Below are 27,980 nucleotides of genomic sequence, written 5' to 3'. Positions count from 1 at the left end.
GGTCTCAATGGTTCCAGACTGACCTTCGTCTTCCTCCCCACCCACTGCTGCCCTAGCCACCGATGGAGCCTGGTTTGTCCCAGGCTGTGTCCTGACTGAGCTTGGCTCCTTCACCAGATTCACTGTCAGACGAACCTGCATGGTTGCCACAAAGGGACGTAGAGAGAAAATGGGGGTGTTCAGCATCATCTACCCCATCGTGGGGATGTGGTCTGACCTCATGCCCACAGCCAGGGGTCAGTGACCAGAGCTCTGAATGCTCCTGCACCCCCTCAGTCCTGGGGCCCCCTAGCTGCCCACATGGGCGTGGCACACAGAGCCCCTTGCCCACAGCTGGCCTCCCCACTCCTCTGCCTGGTAACTGGTGTCTTTTTCTGGCCTGTGTGGGCAGCTTGCTGAGCACAGCTGCAGACGAGCTATATTTAGCCAGCTTTAATGAGCTCAGGATGGCAGACATCCGCCTTGGGAGCACTTTTCTTGCGTGTGTGTGTGCGTATGTCTGTGCTTGGCATGGCCTGCTGTAGTGTGTAGGCACCTGTGTGCCCTGTGTGCCCATGCATTGGCGTGTGTGCACTGCGTGTACGTCAATGCATTGGTGCATTCATTTATACACAGATACCTGTGTGTCTGTGTGAGTCTGCCCTGTGGTGTCTGTGCTCTGCTGGGGTGTGTACAGCTTCTGACACTACAGGGGTGCAAACTGGAAACACATTATTTGTTCATTTATTCATTTGTTTGAAAATGAGTAGCTTTAGTGTGCCAGCACCTGGATAGCCTCTGGGAATAAAATAGAGCAAAGAGGACCCCCTCGCCCCCATTTCAGTAGAGGGACCGGCCTCTGGTGACCTGGCAGGGAGGGAGCCTCACTCCCCAGTTCTCCTCTGGGCGCCTTCCCCTGGCCACGCCCAGCCCAAAGCCAGAGTCTCCGCCTCAGGCCCTGGCTGGGCTGGGAGCTGGAGGGTGGGATGGGGGCAAATGGAGACCACCCGGCACAGCCCACAGACTTACACAGGAAAGAACAAGCTTTCCCTTCATTTTTCTAGACACCGATTTATAATGTTCACCCTGCATATCCATCCAGCTGTGCTGGGGAAACTCCCCCTCTGTGATTCCAGGGGCCTCTCAAAGCCCCAGGTGTCTCCCCGCCCGGCAGGGGCCATGTAGGGGGGTGAGGGGGCGTGAGGGTGTGCGCCCTCCCCAGCCTGCCAGTCCCTTCGTCCTGGTCTGCAGCTCCTGGGGCCGAGGGGGGCCAGGCCCCCTGGAGTTGTTGTCCATCCCCCTGGAGTGGTGAGGGTACCCCATGTTGGGAGGGCACCCCACATTCGTCTCTGTCCTCCTCTCAGCCTGGGGTGGGGTGGGACTTGCAGCCTGAGAGCATCTGTTTCCTCAAACCCTTTCTTTCTGGGAACAAAGGTACTTTTGGAAACAAAGCGCATGGAGCTCAGCCACAAACCTCCCCAGAGGCAGAGCGGCCAGAGCCGGGAGGAAGCAGACAGTAACATCTCAGGGCAAACCACCCTGCTATGGCGCGCGTTGAGAGAATTCTGAGTTTTAATCTGCCTTTTGCGTAGGTAACACACATGGTATAAAATTCTACAGGAACAAAAGGTGACGAGTAGGCCTCCTTCTCCCGTCCCCCAGCTCACCCAGTTCCTCTTCCCGGAAGCAAAGGTTATGACGAGTTTCCTACAGACCATTCCAGAAATATCCTCTGCAAGCAGGAACATCTCCATAAATATTCATTGATCCATATTTTTACATATAACCCTCACAGATGGGAGCACCCAGTGCACCCCACTCTGCACCTTGCTTTCCTCAGATAATACATATGCATTGGGATTATTTTATTATCTCAACACATTTAGAGGCGGGGCTTTGCCGTATTTCAGTGTGATTTGTTTCGCCAGTCCCCACGTGGCGGGCACAGGGGGCTGCTTTCTGTCTTTCATCTATATCATAAATAGTCGGCGATGGTTAGTGTTGTGCATGTGTCATGATGCACATGGACTTGGACCTGGTGGGCCAAGGGCATTGGGCACTTTGAACGACACCGGCACATTGACCCCCACGGAGGTGGGACTGGTTCTCCCTTCACCAGCAATGAGTGAGCGCTGCTCTCCCACACCCTGGGCAGCAGGGGGTTGGCAACTGCGAGTCTGAGAGGTGAGAAAAGGCGCTGTGGAGTAATGAGCGCTCCTCTGGTTTCGAGGTCTAAGGCTGAGTGCACCTTTTTGTAGGTTCAAGGGCCATCCCCAGTCCTTTTCCTGGAACCCACATTCATTGTGCGGGGATTGCCGGGGTGAGACGGAATGTGTGGGTTGGAGCAGAGGCAGCGGGGGGCGGGGGCTGACAGGGTCCTTCCTTCCAGGGACCACTCTGCTGGGCAGGCTGTGGTGTGGCGGCATTTGAATGAGTGACGAGAACACCGCTTTCCTATCCCTCATCTTTGTGCGACATCGCTGCAGGAGGATGAAGGAGTCCTGGCCTAGTGACCTGGTTCCAATCCCTATCCCTTCACATGCATATAGAGATAATTCACGTACCCTCTCTGAGCCTCCATGTTCTCATCTGTAAAATGGGGAGAGCACCCTGACTTCTCAGGATGAGTGGGAAGATTGCCTGAGACCCTGGATGACGATTAGCCACGCGGGACAGATCTTAAGAGGACCGCGTTCATTACAGGAGAGTCGGCGCCATGCCCTCCTAGTGTCACGTTGCAGCACGCTAAGGGGGTTCTCCTGTGATTGAATATCTGGAAGCTTCCCTGGGCCTGGTTTGAGATGGTGACATTCCTGATCTGGACTGGGTTCCAAGAGGAGCTGCTCCCTGGAGCTATCCCCATGCTCACTTGGGGTGGCCAGCAGGTGTTCCAGAGGCAGGATCTGGACTCAAACCCTGGGAAGGGTCAGGCCATGGTCTGGGCTAGGGTCTCTGTGGGGGGCTAGTTGGCCCTCTGGGGTTTGGGCCTCATTAGCCAGGTGAAGCCAGGCTGACCGGATTGGGTTCTGACACTGAAAGGGTCACGGAGTCCGAGGAGGGGCCTCAGCCTCGAGGCCCCCAAGCCTGGTTGGAAATTCCTGCCCTGGCATCCCTGCTAGGCGGTCACTTACATAACTTGCTTGTGTAACCTGGTGACGGAGAACTCCCTCCTTCTTCAGGCCGGCGCGGGCCATTCCTGAACGGTTAAACATTCCTAGGTTGTGTTGAAGCTTGGAACTCTCCAGAGACCGCCACACCCCCTTTCATCCTGGCTCTGCCCAGTGCTCCTGGGACCCAGGCAAGGCTCTGCAGAGATTTACGGGCAGCCGCCAGGTCCCCTAGAGCCTGCGCTCCTCCAGGCGGGCCCCCCCCCACCCTTTCCTGCCCAGTTACTGGTCTGCAGACATGCTGTCAAAGTGGCCTGAGGTGCAGGGCACAGCAGGGATGTCCCTCCTCATGGTGAGCTAAAGTCTCCAGTGCATGCAGCCTCAGAGGTACCTCTGGAGGTCCTATTATCCTGGCTCAGGCTGTTTGCAGCCTTTGGTCATGTGGCCAGGTGTGACTATGTGATCTAGGTCTTTGTCATGTGACTTGACCCTGATCATGTGACCCCCAGGCACTTGCTAGATCCTTGAAGTCACTGCTGTATCTGATTCATCTTGGTATTTTCAGCCCTGACACAAATTTGGGCAATAATCAATAGAGTAGAAACCAGCAAGTGATGTCAAGTTTTTTTGTTTTTTTTTAAGAGAGAGAGGAAGGAAAAGGGAGGGAGGGAGAGGAGGAGAGAGAGAGAGAGAGAGAGAGAGAGAGAGAGAGAGAGAGAGAGAGAAACATCCACGTGAGAGCCCAACATTGATTGGCTGCCTCCTGCACACCCCCTACTGGGGATCCAGCCCACAACCCAGGCATGCGCCCTGACCAGGAATCAAGCCTGAAACCTTTCAGTGCCTAACCAACTGAGCCACACCAGCCAGGGCTTGAGGGTTTTTTTTTTTTTTTTTTTTTTTTAACATTTTTTATTGATTTCAGAGAGGAAAGGAGAGGGGAGGGAGAGATAGAAACATCAATGATGAGAGAGAACCATTGATTAGCTGCCTCCTGCACACTCCCTACTGGGGATCCAGCCCACAACCCAGGCATGTACCCTTGACTGGAATCGGACCCGGGACCCTTCAGTCTGCAGGCCGATGCTCTATCCACTGAGCCACACCAGCTAGGACTCGAGTTGTTTTTTTAACCCAGACACAGGATGGTAATTCATTCAGTGTGTTTCATGTTTATTGGTTCCTTGCACAAGCATTTCTTTTCCTTGTTCTATTCCCTCATTAGCCTGTCAGCTCTGAGAGGGCAGGACATTTTATTTTGTTTGCAGTGTTTACATTTAGTAAAGGAGGGGCTGTGGCTTGCTTAAAATGTTCTTATCATCCATGTGACACATGCTTGTATTGTCTATTCAATAGAAACGTTCAGGAATAATTTTAAACTAAAAAAAACATGGGCTCACTGGAGAAAAACTGGAAAATAGAGAGAAGTAGGACGTTAAAAAATATCACCCATTGTCCTATCATTTAGAGAAAACCATTTATGAACATTTGGCGTGTTTCCTCCGAAAACACAGCCCCATCCACCACCTCCCACCTAGTTTGCTGTTTTTCACAGGGTGGGGGTGCGGGGCCCTGTGGAGGAGGGCGGCCTGGAGTTGGGCTGGTGAACAGGTGGTGGCTTTTTAGTTGTGTTCTGTGGAGCCCCAGGGGCCGCTGAGGGGCAGGGGTGAGTGGAGCAGGAAAGTGAGGCTCTGGGCCCCCCAACCTGCTTCCGCCAGAGCTGGTCCACTTCCATCTGTTTTGCAGATTGGGCTCCTAAAGAAAATTTCCTGGGATAAAAGATTCCCCTGTTTTTAAAGGTTTAAGAATCCTCAGGGGAGGGTCCCTTCTTTTCCCGCTTCGTGCTGTGCCATTCACAGCAGGCAGAGCCGGGAGGCCTGGCGTCGAGGCTTCCTGTGCCGGCCCCATTCATTCACCCACACTCCAAGCTGTCCTGAGAGCTGCGCGCTCCCTTCCAGTTTGTCATTCTGCTCCTGTCGCCCCCCCACCCGCCCCCCAGATGCCCCAAGCCCTAGGTGTTCCCTTAAGTTCCCAGGCCAGTGACCCTCCTCAGCAAGCAAGGAAGTGGGGTTGACAAGGAACGGTGCAGGCGAACCTATCAGAGCTTGCTCCTTCCTTTGCTAAGGGCCCCCCAAACACGTGTTTCTTAATTCGCACCAGGACTCGTCCGGGAATCGACACCAAGCTCCCTAGTTGGAATCAATCGCTTTGAAATCCAGGTGACCTTTGCCACCTGCAGCTCCCTGGTTCCTCTTCCTTCCTCATAGTCCCTCAGAGCCACTCACCAATCGCACCTGCCGGTGTTGTCGGGGTTCTAGGGGGGAATTCTGCTGGGCACGGAGGCTTGAACTCACGCGGGGCAGCGTGTCCTCAGGCTTGGGCTCAGAATCTCTGACTGCCTGACTCGGCACCCCTCGTTCTGCCATGGTGTGGAGAGGGCGTCCAAGGTCACCCTCTGACTAGGGCATTCACTTCCCACCGCCCGACTCTTTCCATGGCCTGTCTCCTCCAGTGTGTGTCCCTCTCCATGTGGCTTACCTGGGGGCTCTGAGCCGCCTGCTTGCTGCTGCACGAGGCTCTGCACCTCCCAGGTCTTCCCAGGTATATACTCTGAGTGGCCAGACTATTATGATCTCTGAACACATAATAATCTGGCCACTCAGTGTGTGTGTGTGTGTGTGTGTGTGTGTGTGTGTGTTTGTGTGTTTGTATTTGAGGCCTGGTGCATGAATTCGTGCATGGGTGGGGTCCGGCCAGCCTGGCCAGAGGGAGGGGACATGGGCGGTTGGCTGGCCTGCCTGCTGGTCAAACTCCTGGTTGAGGGGACAATTTGCATATTAGCCTTTTATTATATAGGATATACACTGAGTGTCCAGATTATTATGCGTTCAGAGATCATAATAATCTGGCCACCCAGTGTATATCTCTTGCACCCACACCGAGCAGGAGAGCAAAGCCATTGGGTTCAAACACAAGATGGTTTAGGCCAGGGCCTGTGCTTCCACGCGCCCACAGAGGCTCAGGTGCTTTGTCCATGCATCTCAGGACATGCCCCACGGTCCCAAGCTGGGCCCAGCTCCACTCAGTTGACCCCAGGGGTGACTAATGGAAATGGGGTGCTGCAGGGGCTGGCAGAATGGAGGGTGAATGGAGTGGTCTGTTTTAGCTAGGGGGCACCCCAGCATCCACCCCTCCCGGGTCCCAGCCGCAGGTGGCAGGAGAGAATGGAGACAGTGGGACTGGGCCAAGCCGGGCGACTGTGCTTAGGGTGCTGGGTGCGTGGGTGACGACCTTGGCTGCTGTCTCAGGAGCAGTAATGGCACATCAGTAGTTAGAAGGGATGATCACTGTTTGTGCCTTTCCAAGGTAGTGATTAAGCAAAAACAGCCTCTATTCCTTAGCTGGCAGGGGGAGCCGTGGTGAGCTGGGTGGGCCACCGGTCCTGGCACCAGGACTGGCAGGGGTGCTGGAAGCAAGCGTGGTGGTAGCTGGCCCGCCTCAAAGCTGTCACAAAATGTTGTCACAAAACAGCTGTGCCCCTCCCCCCTCCCCCCTCCCCCCCACAGCCCATATCTGGGCACGCAGGGACCAGCCTGAGTAGGAACAAGCAGACAGACATGAACAGGACGTGGCCACCACCGGCATGTGGCTCCCACCGCCCAGGACCCCGGCCAGCGGATCTTGTCACCAGAGGCTCTGGGGAAGCCCTTAGATGCGGCACCACAAGCCCGGGCGGGGCTGTTCCAGAATTCCCAGCGGCTCCCAGTACGGTTTCCCTGGGGGCTTTTAAGAAACATCTTCCCCGTGGCCGATGTTGCCCTGAACCAAATTTCTCCTGGGGCTCGACAGCCCAGAGCTGCCTCACAGGCTGTGTGCGCCCTGGATCCTCCCTTGTGATGAGTTTTCACAGAAACGCCACTCTGAGCCCTGGCAGCTGCTGCACCCTGTCTCGGGGCCACGGGCTGAGGGGGAAATAGACAGGTGACCTCACAGCAAGGAGCCTGGCCCCGCTCCCCATGCCCTGGGCAACCACCTCTGCTGAGGGAGAGCGGAGAAGGCTTTCCGGAGGCGGTGACAGCTGAGCAGGGTTCTGAGGACAGGTGAGACTTCGTGGTCTGCAAAGGGAGGCAGGGCTTACCAGGCGGAGGGCTCAGGGCAAGCAAGGGCAGGCGCAGGGAAGGAGTGATGTCTTGTGGGTGAGTCAGAGCCACTGGCCGCAGTGACGGTGGTGGGATGTCTGGTTCTTGGAAGAGCAGAGAGAGCCCTTGTGGGCGAGGAACAGGCTGGGGGCCCTGGGCGGCCTTCCTGCTTGTCTGCCGAGGCTTCTGCGAAGACGGGGACGTACCTCTCTGGTCCTGGCAGTCGACTCTCTAGGGGCCAGAGCCAAGATCTGATGGGCTGGGACCACCTGCCGGCCTCCCATCCCCACCCAGCCAGGAAGTGCCTCGGCAGAGTTTGCGGCCGGGATACAGCACTTGTCCACCGATTTGATGCCCGGAACATCGCGTGGGCCCCAAAGGAGCTGGGCTTCGCAGCAGTGAGCCAGGCCGATCAAGGATGTGGGTGCTCCCCCGTCTGTGTAATCAGTGAGGGTGCAGGATGCAGCCCCCACCTCACGGGGGCACGGTGCCCGCGAGATGGCAGGACCCTCATGTCTTCCCTGCGACTTATTTATAGCCTCGCTGTGGTCATTTGTGGCAATCACAGTATTTATCCTGTAATCACACTGCACGCAGGCTCCCCGGTGCAAGTAGGCACCCAGCCCAGCGAGGCCCGGAGCCTGCCAAGGCTCAGGGAGGACCTGGGGACAGGCAGGGGAGTGCGGAGGCGGCAATGTCCCTATCAGCCTCTGGCCCCATCTTTTTTTTTTTTTTTTAATATGCTTTTATTGCTTTTAGAGAGAGAGGAAGGGAGAGGGAGGGGGGAGAGAAAAAACACTGATGAGAGAAACATGGATTAGCTGCCTCCTACACACCCCTACTGGGGATTGAGCCCAAACCTGGGCATGTGCCCTGACCTGGAATTGAGCCAGCAACCTCTCAGTGCATGGGACAACGCTCAACCAACTGAGCCATACCAGCCAGGGTTGGCCCCATCTTATCAGCTGTCCTAAGCCCCCCAATGCACCCTGGATGATAATAGTAATGATAATGATAACAATAATAATCACTTACATGGCATTTACTGTGTTCCAGTTCCCATTCTAAGCCCTTTCTGTACATGAACTCGCTGATCCTCATCACCATTCTAGGAGGTCACTACTATTATCATCCCCATATTCCAGATGCAGATAACACAGCTGGTAAGAGCCAAGATTTGAACTCAGGTGTTCTGGCTCCCAAGTCCATGGTTTCCAACGGGTCCTTCCCAGCCCCAGATCAGGGCCCTCCCAGGCTCCACACCCACGGACTCACCTGGCTTCTCCCGGGCCACCTGCCCTTCAGCAGCACACGAGGCTGCACACACAAAGCCACACTCGGCTTCCCTCCTGGCCTCTTCCTCTCCTGCTGGTGAACTGGTCCCCCATGGCAGACTGGGCTTCCGTCCCCGGGGTGTCGCTTCTGGATTTGTGCTCCTATTTCTTCTGCAGAGTGAGGAGTTCCGTGTCCGCCTCCCCCGGAAGCCGTGGATGTCAGATGGATGAGGGAACACTTTGTCAAGCATTGTCCTCTGTTGAGTGTGGGGCACTCTTAGCTGGGGTTCATGCGCCAGCTCGCTCAGTCTTCTCAGTTGTGTGGCCAAGGGCGAGTGACTTAGGTTGTCTGAGCCTCAGTTTTCTCATCTGTGAAATGGGGTAATAACAAGAGGACCAAAACCCAGAGGTTACGTGTGGGGACTAATGAGATGATCCCTGTACAGCACTCAGTGCCTGGGACGTACGTCCTCAGTCAAACAGAGCCATCTACTGCTGCCATTCATTTTGATGCTGTCCCGAGAGCAGGGCTCATGTGTGCTCTGGCCAGGACCAGGGCAAGGCATAGGATGTTAGAAATAAGGCAGGAGAGTCGCAGCCCCTGGAAGGAGCCTTAGGAAGTGCTGGGCAGAGCCAGGCCTCAGAACAAGTTTTTCCTCTCCCTCCTCCACGCCAAAGCCCTCCATCATTTACAAAATGATTTCCTGTCTGTGTGGGCAGCAGCTCCGAACTCATAAAGCAGTTACCCTTAGACCAGGGTTGTGTCTGGGAGGACAGATGATTTCAAAAATGCACTTCCCTGCTGAGCAAAGCTTCTCATGGGGGATTCCTGGCAGATGCACCCTCCCCCGGGGCCAGTAGTGGCTGAGGAGATGATGACACAGGCACACGTTGGCCGGGGCTCCCACTCACACCAGCCCACCTGCCGCAGGGTTGCCTGCAAAGCCCCTTTGAAGGACCCTCCCCAAATGTGCTTCCTGGGAGGGTGCAGCAGGCTCTCGGCAGGCGTGGGGGTAAAGTGAGAAGAAGGAAAGGGCCATCCTTGCCTAGAACCGGCTGCTTTAAGAGATGAGCTCCCTGTCATTGAAGGCAAACAAGTGGTCCACAGTCCAGCTGCGAGGCTCAGCCACACAGAGAAGGTAGTATCCGTCTCAAGGGGAGCGAGGTCAGCTGGATGGAAGGAAGGACTCCTCCCTTTCCCGTGATGGCAGCATCATTGTAGGCAGTGAGGGGGCTGCTGGATGTCTTTGAGGTCTCTCTGCACCTGAGAGTCCAAAGCAGTGATATTGAGGCATTAGATCAGGGGTCAGCAAACTTTCTTTTAAAGGGCCAGACAGTAAATATTTTAGGCTTTGCGGGCTGTAAAGTCTCTGTGGCACATAAGCAGCCACAGATAATACACAGATGAATGGGCATGGCTGTGTTCCAATAAAACTTTATTTACAAACACCGGCAATGAGCCAGATTTGGCCCATGAGTGTAGTCTGTGTTGGAGGAAAGAGAGATCAGGGAGAGCTGGATGCCAAGAAGCACTTCCTGAAGGTGGGGGCGTTGAGCCAGGCAACTGAGGGGAGCAAGGACAACATTTCTGGCAGCGCTGGCTCCCCCCACAGCTCGAGGGGAAGAGTGACTGTGAGTGTGGCCCCAATGCTGGCCTTGTTTCTCTGAGGAGCCATGTTCCCTGCACGGGGTTCCCATAATTCAGGCCTCTGACAGCTTCAAACACATTCAGTTTTTTAAAATTCAGCAACTGTGGTCCATTTAAAAAAATTATAAATATATATATATGTATATATAAATATATATTTTTTAAATTGATTTCAGAGAGGGAGAGAGAGAAATATCAATGATGAGAGAGAATCATTGATTGGCTGCCTCCTGAATGCCCCACACTGGGAATGGAGCTCACAACCCGGGCATGTGCCCTGACTGGGAATTGAATCATGACCCCCTGGTTCATAGGTCATCGCTCAACCACTGAGCCACGCCGGCCAGGCTGTGGTTGTTTTCAGAAGGATGCTCGGCCCACCTTTCCGTCTAATACAGGAAGTTGAAGCCATCAGACGACCCTTACGGTGTTGCTATCAGTGAAGGAAAGACAGCAGGGCACTGTGGTTCCTTTCTAGGGTGGCCCTGCTGGGCCCCGGGACAGCACCGTGACGCGGCCTCATCCTGCTGGGCTTCCGCTTTATAGGAGGAGAAAGGGTTTCACGTTGTGTTTGGTTCGGAGGCCAGGGCTGGCCAGGGTGACGCCCTAGCTCCGACGCTATCGCTCCACGGCCTGTGGGCTCACGCCTCCCGCCAGCTGAGCTCTGCTCTGTTCCCCCGCAGGAGAGCTGTACCGGGTCTCCTTGAGAAGACAGAAGTTCCCGGCCCAAGGAAGCATTGAGATCCATGAAGACAGTGAGGTAGGCGGGGTTTCCGAGGCTGTCTGGGCCCACCTGTGTGCTCAGGACGTTAGGCAGAGCCCTGGTGCACAGGCTGCCCGGTTTCCATCCGGCTCACCTGGCTTGCTGTGTGACCCTGGGCAGCCTCCCCTCCTGCTCTGGGCTTCTGGCTCTCATATGAACAAGCAGGGCCTCCTGGGATCCTTCCGACCCTCCTGGCAGCCTGTGCCCCTCATCATATGGGGGCTGGAGAAGTCCCCGACGTGGAGCTGAGGCAGGCTGGGCACAGTGCCCGGTTCTCCGGCTGCAGCCCCCCCGCCGCCCCCCCCCGTGTGTGTGTGTGTGTGTGTGTGTGTGTGTGATTCATTGTGTTACCCCTCCCCCACCCCGTCCTCCTGCTGCCTCTCTCTGTCCCCACCAATGTCCCTTCCAGGAAGTCTTCTCACAGCGCTCCTGCAAGACGCAAGTCCTCCTGCTCGTGTTGCACGGGGGGAACGTCCTGGACACGGGCTCGGGGGACCCCTCCTGCAAAGCAGCCGACATCCACACTTTCAGCTCTGTGCTGGAGAAGGTCACACGCGCCCACTTCCCTGCGGCCCTGGGGCACATCCTCATCAAGTTTGTCCCCTGTCCTGCCATCTGCTCCGAGGCCATCTCGCTGATCTCCAAGTGAGTCCCTTTCTGCTTGTTGGGACTGGCTGGCGCTGGTGGTAGTGGTGGTGGGGTTAAGTGGGGGGACTGCCCCCCGCCATGTGGGTACTGGTGGGCAGGGGCATACCTGCCCAGGCCTCTCTGGGATGCCAGGTCCTGACTGACCATGAGCATCACGTGGGAGGTGGTCAGCAGAGTTCCCAGCAACGAGCACTGTGCACCGCGTCCTCCTCTGCCGGGACCGGGCGGTGCTGGCAGCTCAGATCCACTTCCTGTGCTCACAGGCCCTGGTCTCGTGGGCCCAGGCAAGGAAGTTGAGGCACTGAGAGGTTAAGCAAAGCAACTTCCCCCCGGGTCACCCAGCGAATGGAGCCAGGAGTCAGCCCCAGGCAGCCTCGCTCCCAGGCCACGTCCTTAGAGCCCAGGAGGGGTGTGTGCTCTAACGGAAGTGGCACAGGGCACTGAGGACCCTCAGGAGGAGGGCCAGGGCGGCGCCCGGAGGAGCTGACTTTGGGGTGTGCAGTGAGAGTAGCACAACATGGTTAAGGGCGCGGGCTCTTCGGTCAGCCCGGATTTGAGTTCCAGCTGTGTGAGCTGGGGGAAGGCATTTAGCTTCTCCCTGCTCGTTTCCTCGTCTGTACAATGGGGATACTCTGGGGCAGGCGTCCTCAAACTACCGCCTGCGGGCCACATGCGGGTGTTTTTGCTGTTTTGTTTTTTTACTTCAAAATAAGATATGTGCAGTGTGCATAGGAATTTGTTCGTAGTTTTTTTTTTTTAAAACTATAGTCCGGCCCTCCAACGGTCTGAGGGACAGTGAACTGGCCCCCTGTTTAAAAGGTTTGAGGACCCCTGCTCTGGGGAATAACCACCCCCCAGAGTTTTTCTGAGGCGTCTGTGTGCCAGCCTATGCGGAGCACCTGGCGCAGCAGCGTGGGGCACTTGGAAAGCACGCGGTGGGGGTGTGCTGTGACTCACACCGCCGTCCTCACAGGGGAGAAAGCATCTCCCATTGGTGCACAGGGGGCGGGGGAGGGCAGTGTTTCTGAAGCCATCAGAGAACCCGGATGGCGGGGATAAGGCAGCAAGCTTACCAGGCCTGGCTCCTCATCCAAACCTGCCCCGGTCCCTGCGGGGGAGGGGATTAACAGGGAGACCAGGGGCCCCCCAGGACCCGGGGACCTGTGGGAGGTCCTGCCCACCGCCCCAGGACCGGAGGGCTCTGCTTCCCCGGTCCCTGCCCTGTAGGAACACAGCTAACACGGGCACAGAGGCCTGGCGCCTGCAGAGCACAGGTCTGATAGAGCACGCGGCACACTGGGGCCGGCAGCCGAGAACTTCGAGCAGTTAGGGATGAAAGGGAGGCCGGGCACCTCTCTCCTGCCCTCGCTGCCTTTCATGTCAACTCTGCTAGAACCCGAGGCCTCACAGAGAGGAGCCCTTCGCCACGTGGGGCTCGGGCTCGGGGAGGGTGGGCAGGGCGTCCCAGCCGCTCCCTCAGGTGTGGCCCGGACAGGGCTCAGCAGTGCTGGGAGGGGAGGAGGCTGTGCCCAGCGTCCTGAGGGTGGGGAGCACCTGTGCAGGGCGTGCAGGCCTCACTCCTCTGGTCTCTGAGAGAAAGGGAAGTTGGTGCCTGCAGCGGGGGCAGAGACCTGTCTGATGGATTGATCTGTGCTCCAGGACAGGGCAGGGCCGATCTCAATCAGAGTGGGAAGGAAGGAAGGAAGGAAGGAAGGAAGGAAGGAAGGAAGGAAGGAAGGAAGGAAGGAAGGAAGGCAGGCGATGGGGTCCATAGTTCCCCAGCCCGGCTAAGGGCCCCAATCCCGGTGTGATTCTTGTGAAACCACAGGGCGGGAGGCCTCAGCCCTAGGGAGGGCCCTGGAATCTGCTTCTTCCACAGATTAATCGGCCGCGTCTGCTCTGTGGCAGGATTGGGGAGCTGGGTTGACGTGGCTCCGTTCCCTTCACACTCCAGCAGCCGGAGTTAATTGGGCTCATTCATAATCAGTCTCAGGATTCCCCCAAAACCCGCGCCCCCAGGATATCTGACCCCCAGAGCTGGGTGACCCAGCCCAGGCCTGATGGCCGGTAAGATGGATGGCCTGGCCACTGGAGGGGATAGCGAGGGGACGGCGGGAGGGAGTGTCCGTCTCCCCCAGGCAGCGCCTTGCCAGGCCATCCATCAGCCCTAATCACTGCTGGGAGAGAGCTCTTTCTCAGCTAATTAAAATCTCCCCGGCTGCCATCGAGGCCTGTTTCCTCTCATTTGTGTTCTTTGGAGATGAGGGATGGTTGTTAGGCTGGACTGGCACACCCTGAGGTCTCTGTCACCTGCCCAGGGTCCCTGAACCCTGTCACCTGTCCCCGGTTTCAACCTCAGGCAGCCTGAGCGTAGGCCATGAGGGAAGGGCAGGGGCTGGGTAGCCGTTGGGCAATTCCTCCCCATGTGGCCCCTCCTGGCCAGCTGGGCTCATTGCCCCAGGGGACAGAGGCAGGACAGGTGGGGTGGGGTTGGGGAAGGGGTAGGCAGCTGGACCATGGACACACTATCGAGCACACAGCTAGGTGCCCACCCCAAGCTGCCACATGCCTGGCAACCCTCTCTCTTCCTTTCGACTTTCCCTAAAGCCTTCCGGGAGACCTAGTTCAAACCCCACCTGCTCTAGGAAGCCTGCCAGGATGATAGTCCCCGCCCAGATCCACACTGTGGCTTCTTTCCTGATGGGGGTTCCTTGGTGCCATGCAGAACAGGGCAGGAGAGAGAGATGCCGTCGCAGGAGACTCCAGGGCCCACATCACGGGCTGGCACGGGGTGGGCACAGGGGAGCCTGGAGTGGAGGGCCCCGTTCCTGGTCAGCACGTGCTCTCTCCTGCCCAGTCCGAAGCCCCTAACCCGCCCCCTGCCTGACCCCGGCTGGGCTTACCTTGGCCCCCTGTCCGCAGCCTGAATCCCTGCAGCCACGATGAGGGCTGTCTCAGCAACAGCCAGGACCACGTCCCTCTGGCCGTGCTGCCCCTGTTGGCCATCTCCTCCCCACAGTACCAGGATGCGGTTGCCACCGTCATCGAGCAAGCCAACCAGGTCTACGCAGAGTTCCTCAAGTCCCCGGATGGCATCGGCTTCAGTGGGCAGGTAGGACAGCTGCGCCCACTTCCCTGCCTTGGCCCCACGCGGAAAGAGGCTTGAATCTGCCCGAAGGATCTAGACCAGGCTGCTCAGGAGCCATGGTGTCTGAGATCCAAGAAGGCTTTTAAGATCTTTGGGTTTGACCCCATTTTACAGATAGGAAGAGTGAGGCCAACATCTGAATTCTGATTGTGAGCCCATGCTGACCCCTGGCCCATGCCTGATCCCTAGCCTCAGGCTGACCCTGGCCCCAGTCTGACCCCGCACCCTAACCTGGTTCTGTCCTCAGCTGACCTTGGCCCCAGTCTGACCCCGCACCCCAGCCTGGTCCTGTCCTCAGCTGACCCTGGCCCCAGTCTGACCCCTCACCCTAGTCTGGTTCTGTCCTCAGGTGACCCTGGCCCCAGTCTGACCCCGCACCCTAGCCTGGTCCTGTCCTCAGCTGACCCTGGCCCCAGTCTGACCCCGCACCCTAGTCTGGTCCTGTTCTCAGCTGACCCTGGCCCCAGTCTGACCCCGCACCCTAACCTGGTTCTGTCCTCAGCTGACCTTGGCCCCAGTCTGACCCCGCACCCCAGCCTGGTCCTGTCCTCAGCTGACCCTGACCCCAGTCTGACCCCTCACCCTAGTCTGGTTCTGTCCTCAGCTGACCCTGGCCCCAGTCTGACCCCGCACCCCAGCCTGGTCCTGTCCTCAGCTGACCCTGACCCCAGTCTGACCCCTCACCCTAGTCTGTCCTGTTCTCAGCTGACCCTGGCCCCAGTCTGACCCCACACCCTAGCCTGGTCCTGTCCTCAGCTGACCCTGACCCCAGTCTGACCCCGCACCCTAGCCTGGTCCTGTCCTCAGCTGACCCTGGCCCCAGTCTGACCCCTCACCCTAGCCTGGTTCTGTCCTCAGCTGACCCTGGCCCCAGTCTGACCCCGCACCCCAGCCTGGTCCTGTCCTCAGCTGACCCTGACCCCAGTCTGACCCCTCACCCTAGCCTGATCCTGTCCTCAGCTGACCCTGACCCCAGTCTGACCCCGCACCCTAGCCTGGTCCTGTCCTCAGCTGACCCTGGCCCCAGTCTGACCCCGCACCCTAGTCTGGTCCTGTTCTCAGCTGACCCTGGCCCCAGTCTGACCCCACACCCTAGCCTGGTCCTGTCCTCAGCTGACCCTGGCCCCTGAATGAGCACCCCTTCCCCTATTGCAGCTCTCTCAGGCCTCCTGGGACAGGCTCCTTGTTATCCGGGTGCTCTGGATGCGTGGGGGTGAGGGGTCAGCAGTGGCCAGGCCTGTAGTCCCAATTGTGCCTCCTGCAGGTGTGTCTCATCGGGGACTGTGTGGGGGGCCTCCTGGCCTTTGATGCCATCTGCTACAGTGCGGGGCCCTCGGGCGACAGCCCTGGCAGCAGCAGCCGGAAGGGGAGCGTCAGCAGCACCCAGGTGCGGGCCGGAGCGGGGGAATGGTGGAGGGGTCTGTCCTGGGGAGCAGGGGCCTCTCTGAGGGCAGTACTGATAACCCTTGACACATGCACCGTGAAATCCAGGTCACGAAGTATATATTGTATCGCAATCTTACAGGAGTAGCAAGAGATTACTATCACAGGGGAGGAAACTGAGGCCCAGGGGGGCTAATTTGGGGTCGGGCCCCCAGGTAGCTGCCCCGAGTCCCACTAAATCGCCAATCCCTCTGGGGGCAGGGGACAGCCCTGTGACTAGACTCCCACCACTACCGTATGGTGGCTTTCACGCTTCTTTTGGAAGACACACTGCCTCTCACGTCTAGGAGAAAGGGGTTCCTTGTGCCTGGGAAGGAGGCAGGACCCCCAAACCCCCCGTGACTGCAGTGCCCTCCTGCCCACTCCTTGGTCCCACAGGACAACCCCGGGGTGGAGGAGGAGTGCAGTCTGGCCAGCAGCAAGCGGCTCAGCAAAAGCAGCATTGACATCTCCAGCGTGTTGGAGGATGAGGAGCCCAAGAGGCCGTTGCCACGGAAACAGAGCGATTCCTCCACCTATGACTGCGAGGCCATCACCCAGCATCATGCCTTCCTATCAAGGTAACCATTCCCTGTGTCCCATCTTCCTTCCGGCAAAGCATCCAGGGCAGAGAGCACCTTGGCTTAGCATCCTAGGGGTGGCTTAGGACCAGTCACATGTCCCAGGTCTTTCCTGGGGGGCCCGGAGACAAGCCTGAGCCCAAGGCTGCTCCCCATGGGCTCTGGGCTAAGACCTGGGCCCTGGACTCTGTCTCTGCTCCACCACCCCAACTTTCAGAGGGAGGGGACAGCCAGCCTCACATCCCCGAGCCTCAGGTTCATCTTCTGCAACATGGCACATGCTGCCCAGCCTCCTTTCCTGGCGGTTTTAAGAATCTGGTGAAAGAACAGTTATATTGTGAGTGTGTTTTGTGAGCGACTCCAGGCGTGTGTTCTGATTGTTTCTCCGACGAGGCAGTGCAGGCGAAGCCAGTCAGGAAGGTTCCTGGGACCACACAGCCAGGGACGAGAGCTGGGCTCGGCACGGGTTCCCCAGCCCCCAGGACACAGCACCCTTTCCTCGTCGGTGCCAGGGCCTCCATGGAGCCGCCTGCCCTTGAACCTTCTAGAAGGGTCATGGTCATCGACACCGGCTAACTGAACTGTCTGCAGGTTACTCAGGAGACACGTGGGCATTGAGCATAGAGCCACCTCGGAAGGAACGCCTCTTCTCTTTCTCCTCAGTTCTCTCCTCCGTCGCTCCCTCCTCCTTTCTTACCCCAGTGACAAGTAGCAGGAGGCCAGCTCAGCATTTGGAAAACAGATCACCTCAGCACCGAGAGGGAGCCACTAATGCTTTGGTGTTATTTTCTTTCAGTATTTATATATTTTACATGCCTTGCAATTGGCTTTACTTTAAAAAACACACACATACACCTACCCTTATAGTGGAGTGGTCGGCAAACTCATTAGTCAACAGAGCCAAATATCAACAGTACAACGATTGAAATTTCTTTTGAGAGCCAAATTGTTTAAACTTAAACTTCTTCTAACGCCACTTCTTCAAAAGAGACTCGCCCAGGCCGTGGTATTTTGTGGAAGAGCCACACTCAAGGGGCCAAAGAGCCACATGTGGCTCGCGAGCCGCAGTTTGTCGACCACGGTTATAGTGTGATCTTTCCCCCATATAATTAAAAATACTTGGTAGAGCCCTACCTGGTTTGGCTCAGTGGATAGAGTGTCGGCCTGCGGATTGAAGGTCCTGGGTTCAATTCCAGTCAATAGTCTCTCTCTCATCATTGATGTTTCTAGCTCTCTCTCCCTTTCTCTCTGAAATCAATAAAAATATTTTTAAAAAAATAATGAAAATACTTGGTAGATAGTCTTAACAATATTTTATTGAGTAAACGGACACATTTACCTAATCCCAGTCACTGGACGCTTTGGCTTTTTCCAATTCTTCAAAATTATAAATAGCGCCCTGGTGACGACCTCCGTGCATCAACATTCATGTGCATATTAGGGCTATTTTGTTTGCGTGGATTCCTGAAGGAGGGATTATTAGGCCAGAGGCTCTGCATAGTTAAATCTCTGGCTATTTAAAGCCCCTCTGACAGACGATTCTTTAAAAGAAAAGCAGTTATGTTTCAAGTCCGGGCTGCGAGGTAAAAATCTCCACATTTCCGGCTCATCCTTGAAAAACCCTTTAAGAAAACCCCACATTTGGGGAGTGACAAGAAGCTGGAGGCTTTCCGTAGCTGGTCCGACGCAGCCCGCTTTTCCCTCTGGTGCAGGGACAGATGGCTGTTTCTTTGGCAATTAAGTAGTTGGCGTGTGGTTAGGGACCACGCTGTCCATGAAATACGTCTTGTTAAACACCAGGCATCGTCCTCACGGGGAGATGCTCACACCACCAGAGGCAAAGGCGTGTGGCAGGCAGGACCCTCGCCCACACGCTGTTCCAACTGTGATTCCTAAAATTCCCTCTCTCTTCCAACTGGAGTATGTCCCACGAATCTGCGTTCAGTCGATTGATTCGTCCATCACATAATCCCACGGGATTGTCTTCAACTCAAGGCTGCCAGCTGGAAGGTCAGGGAGGGCCCCCGTTTTCCTGCCCTTCCGGGGCAGCCTGCTCTGGGCCTGTGGCTAAACATCAACTCGTACTCTTTGGGGGCAACGGGGGCCTGGGATGCGAGGGATTGGAATTCTGGGTCTTGCCGTTTTCTCTTTAAGCTCTGCCTCCTCGGCAGGCTGGCGGGGAGGGGAGACCGAGCTGTGTGCATCTGTGTCTGCGGGTTGCCTGGAACATGCGTTACAAACGAGAGCCCTAATCTGGCAGGACCGACACCGCCCAGCTGGTCTGCGTAGTGGCCAGCTGGGCTTCTCTGGTAGCGGGGGCAGGGACTCGCAGCGTGGCCATCACAGAACCGGCACGAGGGGCAGGCCTGCCAGCGCGTGGGATGCTTAGTGGTCTCAGGTTCTCGGCCAGTGGCAGTGGGTCAAGTTTCCTTGGCCATGCGGATTTGTTGAGGTGTCATCCGCGGCTGCTTGCATGCCACACGGTGGAGTTAAGTAGATGTGATGGAGACCATATGGCCCTCAAAGTCTAAAATATTTACCATCTGGCCCTTGACGGAAAAAGTGGGCCGATGACCCCGGCCTTAGCCAAATGTTGGCCAGGCCTTGGTGGCCAATGCTGAGAGGTTGCCAGCTTGTGTTGATGGCGTCCAGCGAGTGGACTCTGGTTCTGGGCCCTGCCCCAGAGATGGAGGGCGGGGCTCTCCGTACCCAGACTTCAAGCTGCCCAAGTGAATGCTTCACTTCCATGGCCCTTCCCTAACCCGCTGCCTCTGTCTCCCCCGCTCCCCAGCATCCACTCGAGCATGCTGAAGGATGAGGCCGAGCCCCCTGCGGTCAGCCTGGGCCGCTTGGACTTTGACGTGTCTGACTTCTTCCTCTTCGGCTCGCCCCTCGGCCTGGTCCTGGCCATGCGGAGGACGGTGCTGCCCGCGCTGGACGGTGGGTGTGGCACAGCCTGGGGCTGAGATGCCTTTGTGTCACTAGCCCACTGTGTCGGGGCCTCAAACTGGGGGCAGGGGGAGGGTGGGTCACAGAGTTGGGGTAGGTGGACAGAGAAGAGAAGAAGGAGGGGGAGGGGAGAGGAGGAAGAATGGGGTGGTTTCCCAGATGGAGCAAAGGTGAGGTAGCCTCTGGTGGATTTCACTGTCCTTGTCACATGCCCCGGGCTGACCTGTGGGCCTGTTGTTCCGTTGTCATGCTCTATGGGAAGAGAAGCCATCACTGTTTACCCTGTTGCACCCACCCTCTCCTTCCCCAGTGCCCAGGCAGGCCCACTGCAGCCAGGCCCGCCTCGGTGCCTTTGCTCACGCAGTGCCCACAGCCTTGAATGCCGTCCTCGTTCCTCTGAAATACACATGCAGGTGGTTAAGCCTTGATTCTGAGGATGCAAGAGGCTGGAGGCACCTTGGAGATGAACCCACCAGGGCTTCTCAAACTTCTTTTGTCCCAAAGCTCTCTGACGCCCTACAATACAGAACAGAGAAAAAGGGAGGGGCTCTGCATGAAGTGGGGAGAGGGAGGGGAACCCCATGGCTGCCCTGATGTCACTAAGGAACCCTAAGGCTCCCTGGATGTGGTCAGTCCAGTCCCCTGACCTAAGAGCGACAGGGAGACACAAGGAGGAGAAGGAGGCCTCAGTGGAGACACCTGCTGGTCTGTGAGAGAAGGGTACTGTGGCTCTGGCAAACCAAGGACTACCACCAGGCTAGGAGTTGAGTGTGGCTGGAGGAAGGGGCAGCTGATCCTGAGGAAAAGAGCCTGGGTCGGCTTCATAGGTCAGGTAGCCGCTAAGTGAAAGCTGGAAGAACTGAAAGGGGTTTGGCCAGCGGAGACAGAGGGAGAAGGGCCTGCTGGGAGGAGGGCAGCTGGAGCCAAGGCACAGAGAAAGCAGGCCTGCTGGGGGAGTTTCCGATGGCCACCGTGGCGCAGTCTGGGTGCCTACAGCAGGGCTCCCAGGTGGGACCGATGGGCAAGGCCTTGATGCCAAACTGAACGTGTGGCTTTGAGGCTGGTGGTAGCAGGGAGCCATGCATTTCGTGAGCAGAGGAGCAGGCTACGCAAAGCTGCGCTCAGGGAAGCCTTCTAGGCCCGAGTGAGCAGGGACCAGCAAGGGGCTCCCCTGTGTTGCTCCCAGGACTCCAGGTGCGTCCAGCCTGCAGCCAGGTCTACAGCTTCTTCCACTGCGCAGACCCCTCCGCCTCACGGCTTGAGCCGCTGCTGGAGCCCAAGTTCCACCTGGTGCCGCCCGTCAGCGTGCCCCGCTACCAGAGGTTCCCGCTGGGCGATGGACAGTCCCTCCTCCTCGGTAGGCTCCTGGGGGGTGAGAGCAAGTGCTGAGCCAGAGGCTGGGCCCCGCCAGGCGCCCTCCAGGGTCCCCGTCTCTGGTCCCACCTCTCCAAGCTGTCAGCTGATGGAGTGACTAGACGCAGCTGAGCAGGGGCTGTGTGCTCTAGGGGCACAGGACAGGCAAACAGCTGACCCACCTGCTCTCCAAGCAGCCCACCTGTGTGAGCGCCTGCTCTGTAGGAGGCAGCTTGGGGCTCAGAGACCCAAGCTCTGCTCCCTGACAAGCTTGCTGGCTAAGCTCCTGGGCCGGGGCCAGCATAATGCTCGCGCTGTCAGACCTCATTGGAAGTCCCGGGGTCCAGCTGAGTGCTGTTGCCCAGTGCCCAGCCTGCACTCGGGGGTGCAGAGCAGGAGATATCTCATCCCAGCAGGCTTCACGCACAGGAGGCTTTTGACCAAGGCTTTTGGATCGCTGGAGAAGAGCTGGGGGGTGGGTGTTGGGGGATCTTCTAGGTCGAGCAGAAGCAAGGGCAGGTGGGTTTGGGGGAGGCCAGTGAGGCCAAGGGGAGGCCTGTAATGGACAGTCAGGGGCTTGGAGATGCAGGCTTTGGCTCCACTCCCCGGAGCCTGTTCAGAGGTGTGGCCAGATTGTGGGGGGAAGGCTGTGTCTGTGGCTCATTCAGGATGTAAACCACCCCCAAACCCGTTTTGATGAAAACTCAATTTCCAAAGTCCCGCTTCGTCAGGAGCTTCCACCGACAGAAGAGACTCTAAAACCCCCCTCCCCCACCCTCCAATGCGTCCCTCTTCGGTCAGGGCATGCCCAAGCCCAGAGAGCCCCCCAGCTCCAGGCTGCAGTGCCCATGCACTTGTGGGCTCAGCCAGAGTCCCCTGTAGCTCAGGGCAGAGGTTTGACAAGAGCACATGGTTATGGGTCACCCGTGACCTCAGCTGGTGTTTGAGGGTCCTCTCCCAGGGGCGCCCTCGGCAGCTCTATTAGGGGAGGAGTGATAGTTGGGACCCTGACTTGTGCCCACAACTTAGAGGGCATGAAACCCAACTATGTATTATGGGGAAGGCGTCCCAGCCAGGTTCTGGGGGTGAGAGGTGCAGGTTGCCTGTCTGGGGTGAGAGAGCAGGGCCGGGGTGGTCACTGCTGACCGCCTGCCTCCCACGTGCGTGGGGCCGGCACAGCATGGGGCTCTGTTTGAGACGCTCCTCGGCCCTGACTGTGAAGTTCTCCCTCCAGCGGATGCCCTGCACACCCACAGCTCCCTCTTCCTGGAGGGCAGCTCCCAGGGAAGCCCGCCGATGGTGGACGCCCCCGCCTCGCCCTCTCAGGCCCCGAGGTCCCAGTGCCCAGGGCGGAGGATGAGCCAGGGCAGCTCGCACAGCGAGAGCTCCGAGTCCTCAGACAGCCTGGCACCCGTCGGCGCCTCCTGCAGTGAGTGAGGGTCATCTGGGGGGTCTCCCTGTGTTCAAGGGAGAGGGACCTACCTCTGGGTGGCTGCTGGTCCACCGCCAGAGCTGCCGAGGCCAGGGAGGAGGGGTAACTGAAATCACACTGAACTCTGACCTCAGAGAGAACTTTGACCCTGACTGTGGAATGAGCCAGGATCCCTCCTGGCACACACTGAGCTCTGACCTCAGCCAGAGCCCTGATCCCAACATTCCGTTTCCCCACTGGGAACCCTGCTGACCGGCAGCCCCGGGGGTGGGACCGTGGACGCCTCTGTGGGTCCCCACTCCTGGGGACCAGCCTGCAGCACGTGTCCTAGAGGAGGGGAGGGTGGGAGGTGGGGAGAGAAGCCACGTCCCAGAGCTCACTGTGAGCTGGCTGCCGGCCTCACACTTGCGCCCCGAGTGGGACGTCCACTACTGCGCCTGTGCATGGGGTCCCACACTGCCCCCTGGGTCAAGGCCCAGGCAGTCTGCTCTGTCCTCACCTCCCTCTCGGCCCCTCAGTCACGGCCAAGTGGTGGGGTGCCAAGCGCATCGACTACGCCCTGTACTGCCCGGAGGTCCTCACCGCCTTCCCCACTGTGGCGCTGCCCCACCTCTTCCACGCCAGCTACTGGGAGTCCACGGACGTGGTGGCCTTCATCCTGAGACAGGTACGCCGCCCCTCAGGGCCGCCGCAGGGTCCTGCCCTTCGGTGTCTGGAGAAGAGCTGGCCCTGCAGCACTCAGCCAGGTGGGAGGGCGACAGTCAGACCATGGGCTTCATAAGGAGCACTGGCTCCTGGCTGATGGCCTGGCACTTTCTAGAAAGTTCAGTAGAAACTACATGGGAGAATGGACCCACGTTTCAACTTGGAGAGCGGAGTACTAAAGGCCTGCTCTCGGCGGGTCTCAGTGTCCTGGTCTGTCGGTGGCACAGAGGCCAGTGGGTGGGGAGAGCCTGGGGGAGGAGGTGGGAGGTAGGGGGTGGGCCCCGGTCACACACAGCCTAGATGGCCAAGGTCAGGAGTTTGATGCTATGCAGGGTCCAATCAGGAGCCATTGCAGAGTTTTGAACAAGGGGGAGATTTCAACTGACTTGTGTTTTTAAGAGGAAGGCTGCCGTTTGTGGGGAGAAAGCATGAGCCCCTTCATGAGGCAAACACAGGAGCCCAACTTCACGAGGGCAGCTTGGGCTGAGGTGCTGGTGGTGGAGGCGCTGAGGGTTTGAGCTGGGGTGACAGGCCCCGCTGACGTCGGAGCTGTAAGGGAGAGGGGAGCCTACGGGTCCTGTTCCACGTGAACATTCACAGGAGTGCCATTCCTTACGGTTGGGGAGGAGCAGGGCAGGGGCGGGGGCGGGGAAACTGAGTCTTGTCTCTGGGCCTGGGAGGGTGAGATGCCTGTCAGATGTGGAGAAGGAAGGGGAGTAGAGAGTCTGGAGCTTGGGAAGATGTCAGGCTTAGAGATAAAAATGTGGATGATCAGAGCCGGGATGGCATTTAAAGCCAATGACAGGGTGACAGGTTCAATGCTCTGACTTTGACACCAATTCCAAAGTGTGGCTTCTTCCCCGCACCAAGCAATTCTCCAACACCAGCCGGGTGCCTCACAATTTAACTCAGTTCTGACACTGCCTACCTGGAAATAGCTCAGATCCCACAGGGTAACGGTTCAGTCCCACAAGACTGACACCCCCCCCCCCCCCCGGCCCACACTCAGACGCCAATCGCAAGCCCAGGCTGCCACCTGGGCTTCTGATGGACTGATCAGAGGTCCCCATTTCCCTTCCTTGGGTCTGATGACTGTAATTTGCTAGAGTGGCTCACAGAACTCAGAGACATTTTCCTTACTAGATCAGCATTTTATTATAAAAGGATATAACTCAGGGGCAGGCAGATGGAAGAGACGCCTAGGGCAAGGTGTGGGGAAGTGGCGGGAGCTTCCCTGCCTCCCCTGGGATGCTGCTCTGCCCAAACCTCCACGTGCTCACCAAGCCAGGAGCTCTTCGAACCCTATTTGTGGAGGTTGCTATGGAGGCTTTATGACTAGGCTCGATTGATGAAATCATTGGCCACTGGCTGCTGATCCAACCTCCAGCCCCTCTCTCCTCTCTGGAGGTGAGGGGTTGGGACTGAAAGTTCAAACCCTCTATTCACGAGGTTGGTTTCCCTAGCAACCAGCCCCCCCACAAGCCACCTCACTAACATAAAAGACACCTTTGTTGCTCTCATCACTTGGGGAAATTACAAGGATTTTAGAAGCTCTGCGCCATAAATGGAGGTGAAAAAACAAATATATATTTCTTATGATAAATCACAACACCACAGATACTGAGGGACTTTCCATAGATAGAGAAGTTCAAGGTTGAGTCCTACAGCTCCAAGAGGAAGAGAGGAAGAATCACTGCCGAGCAAGAGAGGATGGATGAGAGAGGACCTCTGAGTGGGGCAGAATGGAAGTCATGGGCGGGGCTTTGGTGAGAATGGCTTCAGTGGAGCAATGGGGACAGAAGCCTGATTGGAGTGGGCAGAGGGAGGAGGCAGGTAGGGAGGGGAGACAGAGCTCAGAGAAAGGGAGAGCAGAAATGTGATGATCATTGGAGAGACACCAGGGGTCCTAGAGAGAGTGTTTTTTCTTTCTTTAAGGTGAGCACGGTTATAGCATACTTGTATGCAAAGGAGAATGGTTCAGTGGAGAGGAACCGATCAGTCCCTTATAGGATTGAGAGGGAATGCTGCGGGAGCAATGGCCTTGAGTGGCAGGAGGGGCTGGGATCAGGGCTGGGATCAGAGCTTCAGCCACCTTAGGTGAGGGTCACCTACCTAACAGGAGGGAAGGCAGAGAATGGGTACAGACACAGCTAGCTGTTAAGTTGGGGTGTGGAGGGTAGAAGCTGCTCCCAGGCCAGAGAGCATTTGTGGGCCTGTGCTCTGGTCCCAGCAGTCAGGACAGAAGGGCAGGGACATGGGTCCTGGGGTCTCCAGCCTCCTGAGGGTTCCAAGCTGGGAGGTGAGGAGGCTTGGGGGTGGGCCTTCTGGCCACAAGCTGACGGGCCCTGACACTCTGGGAAGGAGGAGGAGGGGTCGAGATGGCCTGACCTGGAGCCCTGCTTGGCATCTATCAGGTGATGCGCTATGAGAGTGTGACCATCAAGGAGAGCGATGGCTTGGATCCTGCCACCCTGAGCCCCACTAACCCCCGAGAGAAGTGGCTTCGTAAGAGGACCCAGGTCAAGCTGCGGGTATGTGCTGGTTGGAGTCACGCCCTGGTTGGGATGTGACCTCAGAGAAGTGGGGCTGCCCTGGGGGCTGGGGCATCCACATGGCAGGTAAGGCCTTTGATTTGCCCCTGAGAGCTGAGCGCTCACACATGCTGGGCTTTATGCTTAGATGAGCTCAGGGTGCTGCAGTGGGGGTGGGGTGGGGCTTGGGGGTGTATGCAAGATGGGAGAGTTGGTTCCAGGTGGCCTGAATCCAGGGGAACCCGAAGAATGGGGGTCCAGGGCACTGCGGATAATGAGATGCCAACTATGGAGCAACTGCTATATGCAGGGCCTCTAGAGATGTAGATGTGAATTGGAAAGAGCCCCGTCCATGATCATGGGGCTCACAGTCTGACTCGCCAAGTATGGTCTGGAGAGAGATTTGCCATGACAGAGGGAGGCAAAGCGTAGGAAGGAGATAGAAAGGAGAATTGCCGGGCAGGACATGCACAACTTCCATGAAGAGTCACCCTTAAAGGACACTGAGATATAAATAGGAGTTTGCTGTACACATTCATTTATTCACTCAGTAAGCAATCAGTGCCCACTGTGTCCCTGGCCCTCTTCTAGGGAGTGAGTGGAGAATAGGGCTTTACAGACACAGCCACTGCTATGGGGGACACTTCCAGTCTGGTGGGAAGATCCAGACATAGACCCCACAAGGAGTCCTAACAGGTAGAAGGTGATCAGTGCTCCATGAATTGACTCTTCTGTTTTGACATGTTTATTGAGCTATAACTCAGGTATTATTCACCCACTTAAAATTCAATAGGTTTTAGTGTATTTGCAGGTGTATGCAACCTGACATTTCATTATTTCAAAAAGAAACACCCTTTCGCCATCATCCCCCAGCCCTAAGCAATCAGTGATCTTTCTGTCTCTATAGATTTGCCCATTCTGGACATTTCACATAAACAGAATAATACAATACATTGTCTTTTGTGTCTGGTTTCTTTCGCCTAGCATAATGTTTTCAAGGTTCATCCATGCATCAGTACTTCATTCCTTTTTATGGCTGAATAATATTCCATTGCATGGATATACCACATTTTTGTTTATCCATGAATCACTTTTTACCCTTTGTCCACTATGAATAATGTTGCTGTAACTATTTGTGTGCAGGTTTTTATGCGAACAGATGTTTTCATTTCTCCTGGGCATATACCTAGGAGTGGAATTGCTGGATCAAAGGGTAACTCTAGTTTAATAATTTGAGGAACTGCAAAACTTGTCTAAAACAGCACCATCCTTTTACATACCCCCCAGCCGTGTACGAGGGTTCTGAGTCCCCCACATCCTCACCAACACTTGTTATTATCTGTCACTTGGACTCTGGTCATCCTAGTGGGTATGAAATGGTATCTCATTGTGGTTTGATTTGCATTTCCTTGATGACTACCTAGGAAGGTCGAGCATCTTTCCATGTGTTTGTTCCCATGAACCAACTCTTCCCCGTCCCGTGTTCCTGTGAGGGGGCCTGGGTCCCGCACTTGATGGAGTGTCCCCAGGGCAGGGTTAATGTCTGGTTCCTCTTTGTGTCCACCAAGCCCAGCCGAGGGACCGATGCAGACGAGGTGGCTACCAATGTTTGTTGAACTGAATTAAAATTCCCTGGGAACTGAGAGGAGGTAGAGGCCTTTTGGGGGTGTCCAAACAGTGTTTCTGGGTGGGGACAACATTGAGTCAGGTCATGGTGGATGTGCTGGACTCCGGGGGCAGGAGGCCAGCGATGGCATGTAGGGTGGGGGGCCCAGTGTGAGCCAAGGCCTAGAGGCCACTGCAGAGCCCAGCCTGAAAGGACAGAGGGGCTCGGAAGGGGAGCAGGAAAGAGGGCTGAGCGGCTGCCCAGGCAGGGCTTTAACGCTGAGCTCATGGTTTGGACTTCACCCGGGGGCCCTGGGGCTAACAGATTTGTGCTTTGTAAAGCTGGCGGACCTGCGGGGGGTCTGTTTTTGAACATGGAGTTTCATTAAGATGCCATTAGCAGAGCCCAGGTGAGAGAGAACACGGTGTGGGGGAGAGATGCCAGGGGGGCAGTTCTGTAGGGGAAGGGCTGCCGGACTGAGTGACTGCGGTGTTGAAGCCAGGCTGAGAGAGGGGGTGCTGGCCAATGAGCTGCAGAATGAGCTGACACCGGGAGGGAAGAAGGGTGGGACGCTGGGATGACTGCAGATGAAATGATGCGATGTCCGGGGTGGCTCCAGATCCTCTGGGGCGGGGGTGGCATGGGGATTCAGCAAGGGAAGGCCACCAGAGTGGCCGCGCGTGGATCGGCGGAGG

The 27,980-nt window shown here is 57.1% G+C and overlaps 1 protein-coding gene across 1 annotated transcript in view; it reads left to right on the top strand.

The window, feature by feature from the left end:
• The window catches only part of PITPNM3 (PITPNM family member 3), a 68,477-nt gene that overhangs the window by 31,345 nt on the left and 9,152 nt on the right, over positions 1–27,980 (top strand). Inside the window, exons 5-14 of the mRNA XM_054709254.1 lie at positions 10,831–10,907; positions 11,320–11,555; positions 14,481–14,670; positions 15,971–16,093; positions 16,528–16,709; positions 19,501–19,649; positions 20,845–21,015; positions 22,246–22,440; positions 22,962–23,110; positions 25,563–25,679. Of these exons, the coding sequence (XP_054565229.1) occupies positions 10,831–10,907; positions 11,320–11,555; positions 14,481–14,670; positions 15,971–16,093; positions 16,528–16,709; positions 19,501–19,649; positions 20,845–21,015; positions 22,246–22,440; positions 22,962–23,110; positions 25,563–25,679 (1,589 nt within the window). The remainder of the gene's footprint in view (positions 1–10,830; positions 10,908–11,319; positions 11,556–14,480; positions 14,671–15,970; positions 16,094–16,527; positions 16,710–19,500; positions 19,650–20,844; positions 21,016–22,245; positions 22,441–22,961; positions 23,111–25,562; positions 25,680–27,980) is intronic.

This window comes from Eptesicus fuscus, chromosome 20 (assembly GCF_027574615.1).
Source record: "Eptesicus fuscus isolate TK198812 chromosome 20, DD_ASM_mEF_20220401, whole genome shotgun sequence".
Taxonomy (NCBI): domain Eukaryota; kingdom Metazoa; phylum Chordata; class Mammalia; order Chiroptera; family Vespertilionidae; genus Eptesicus; species Eptesicus fuscus.
This window is presented reverse-complemented; position numbering and strand designations above follow the sequence as displayed.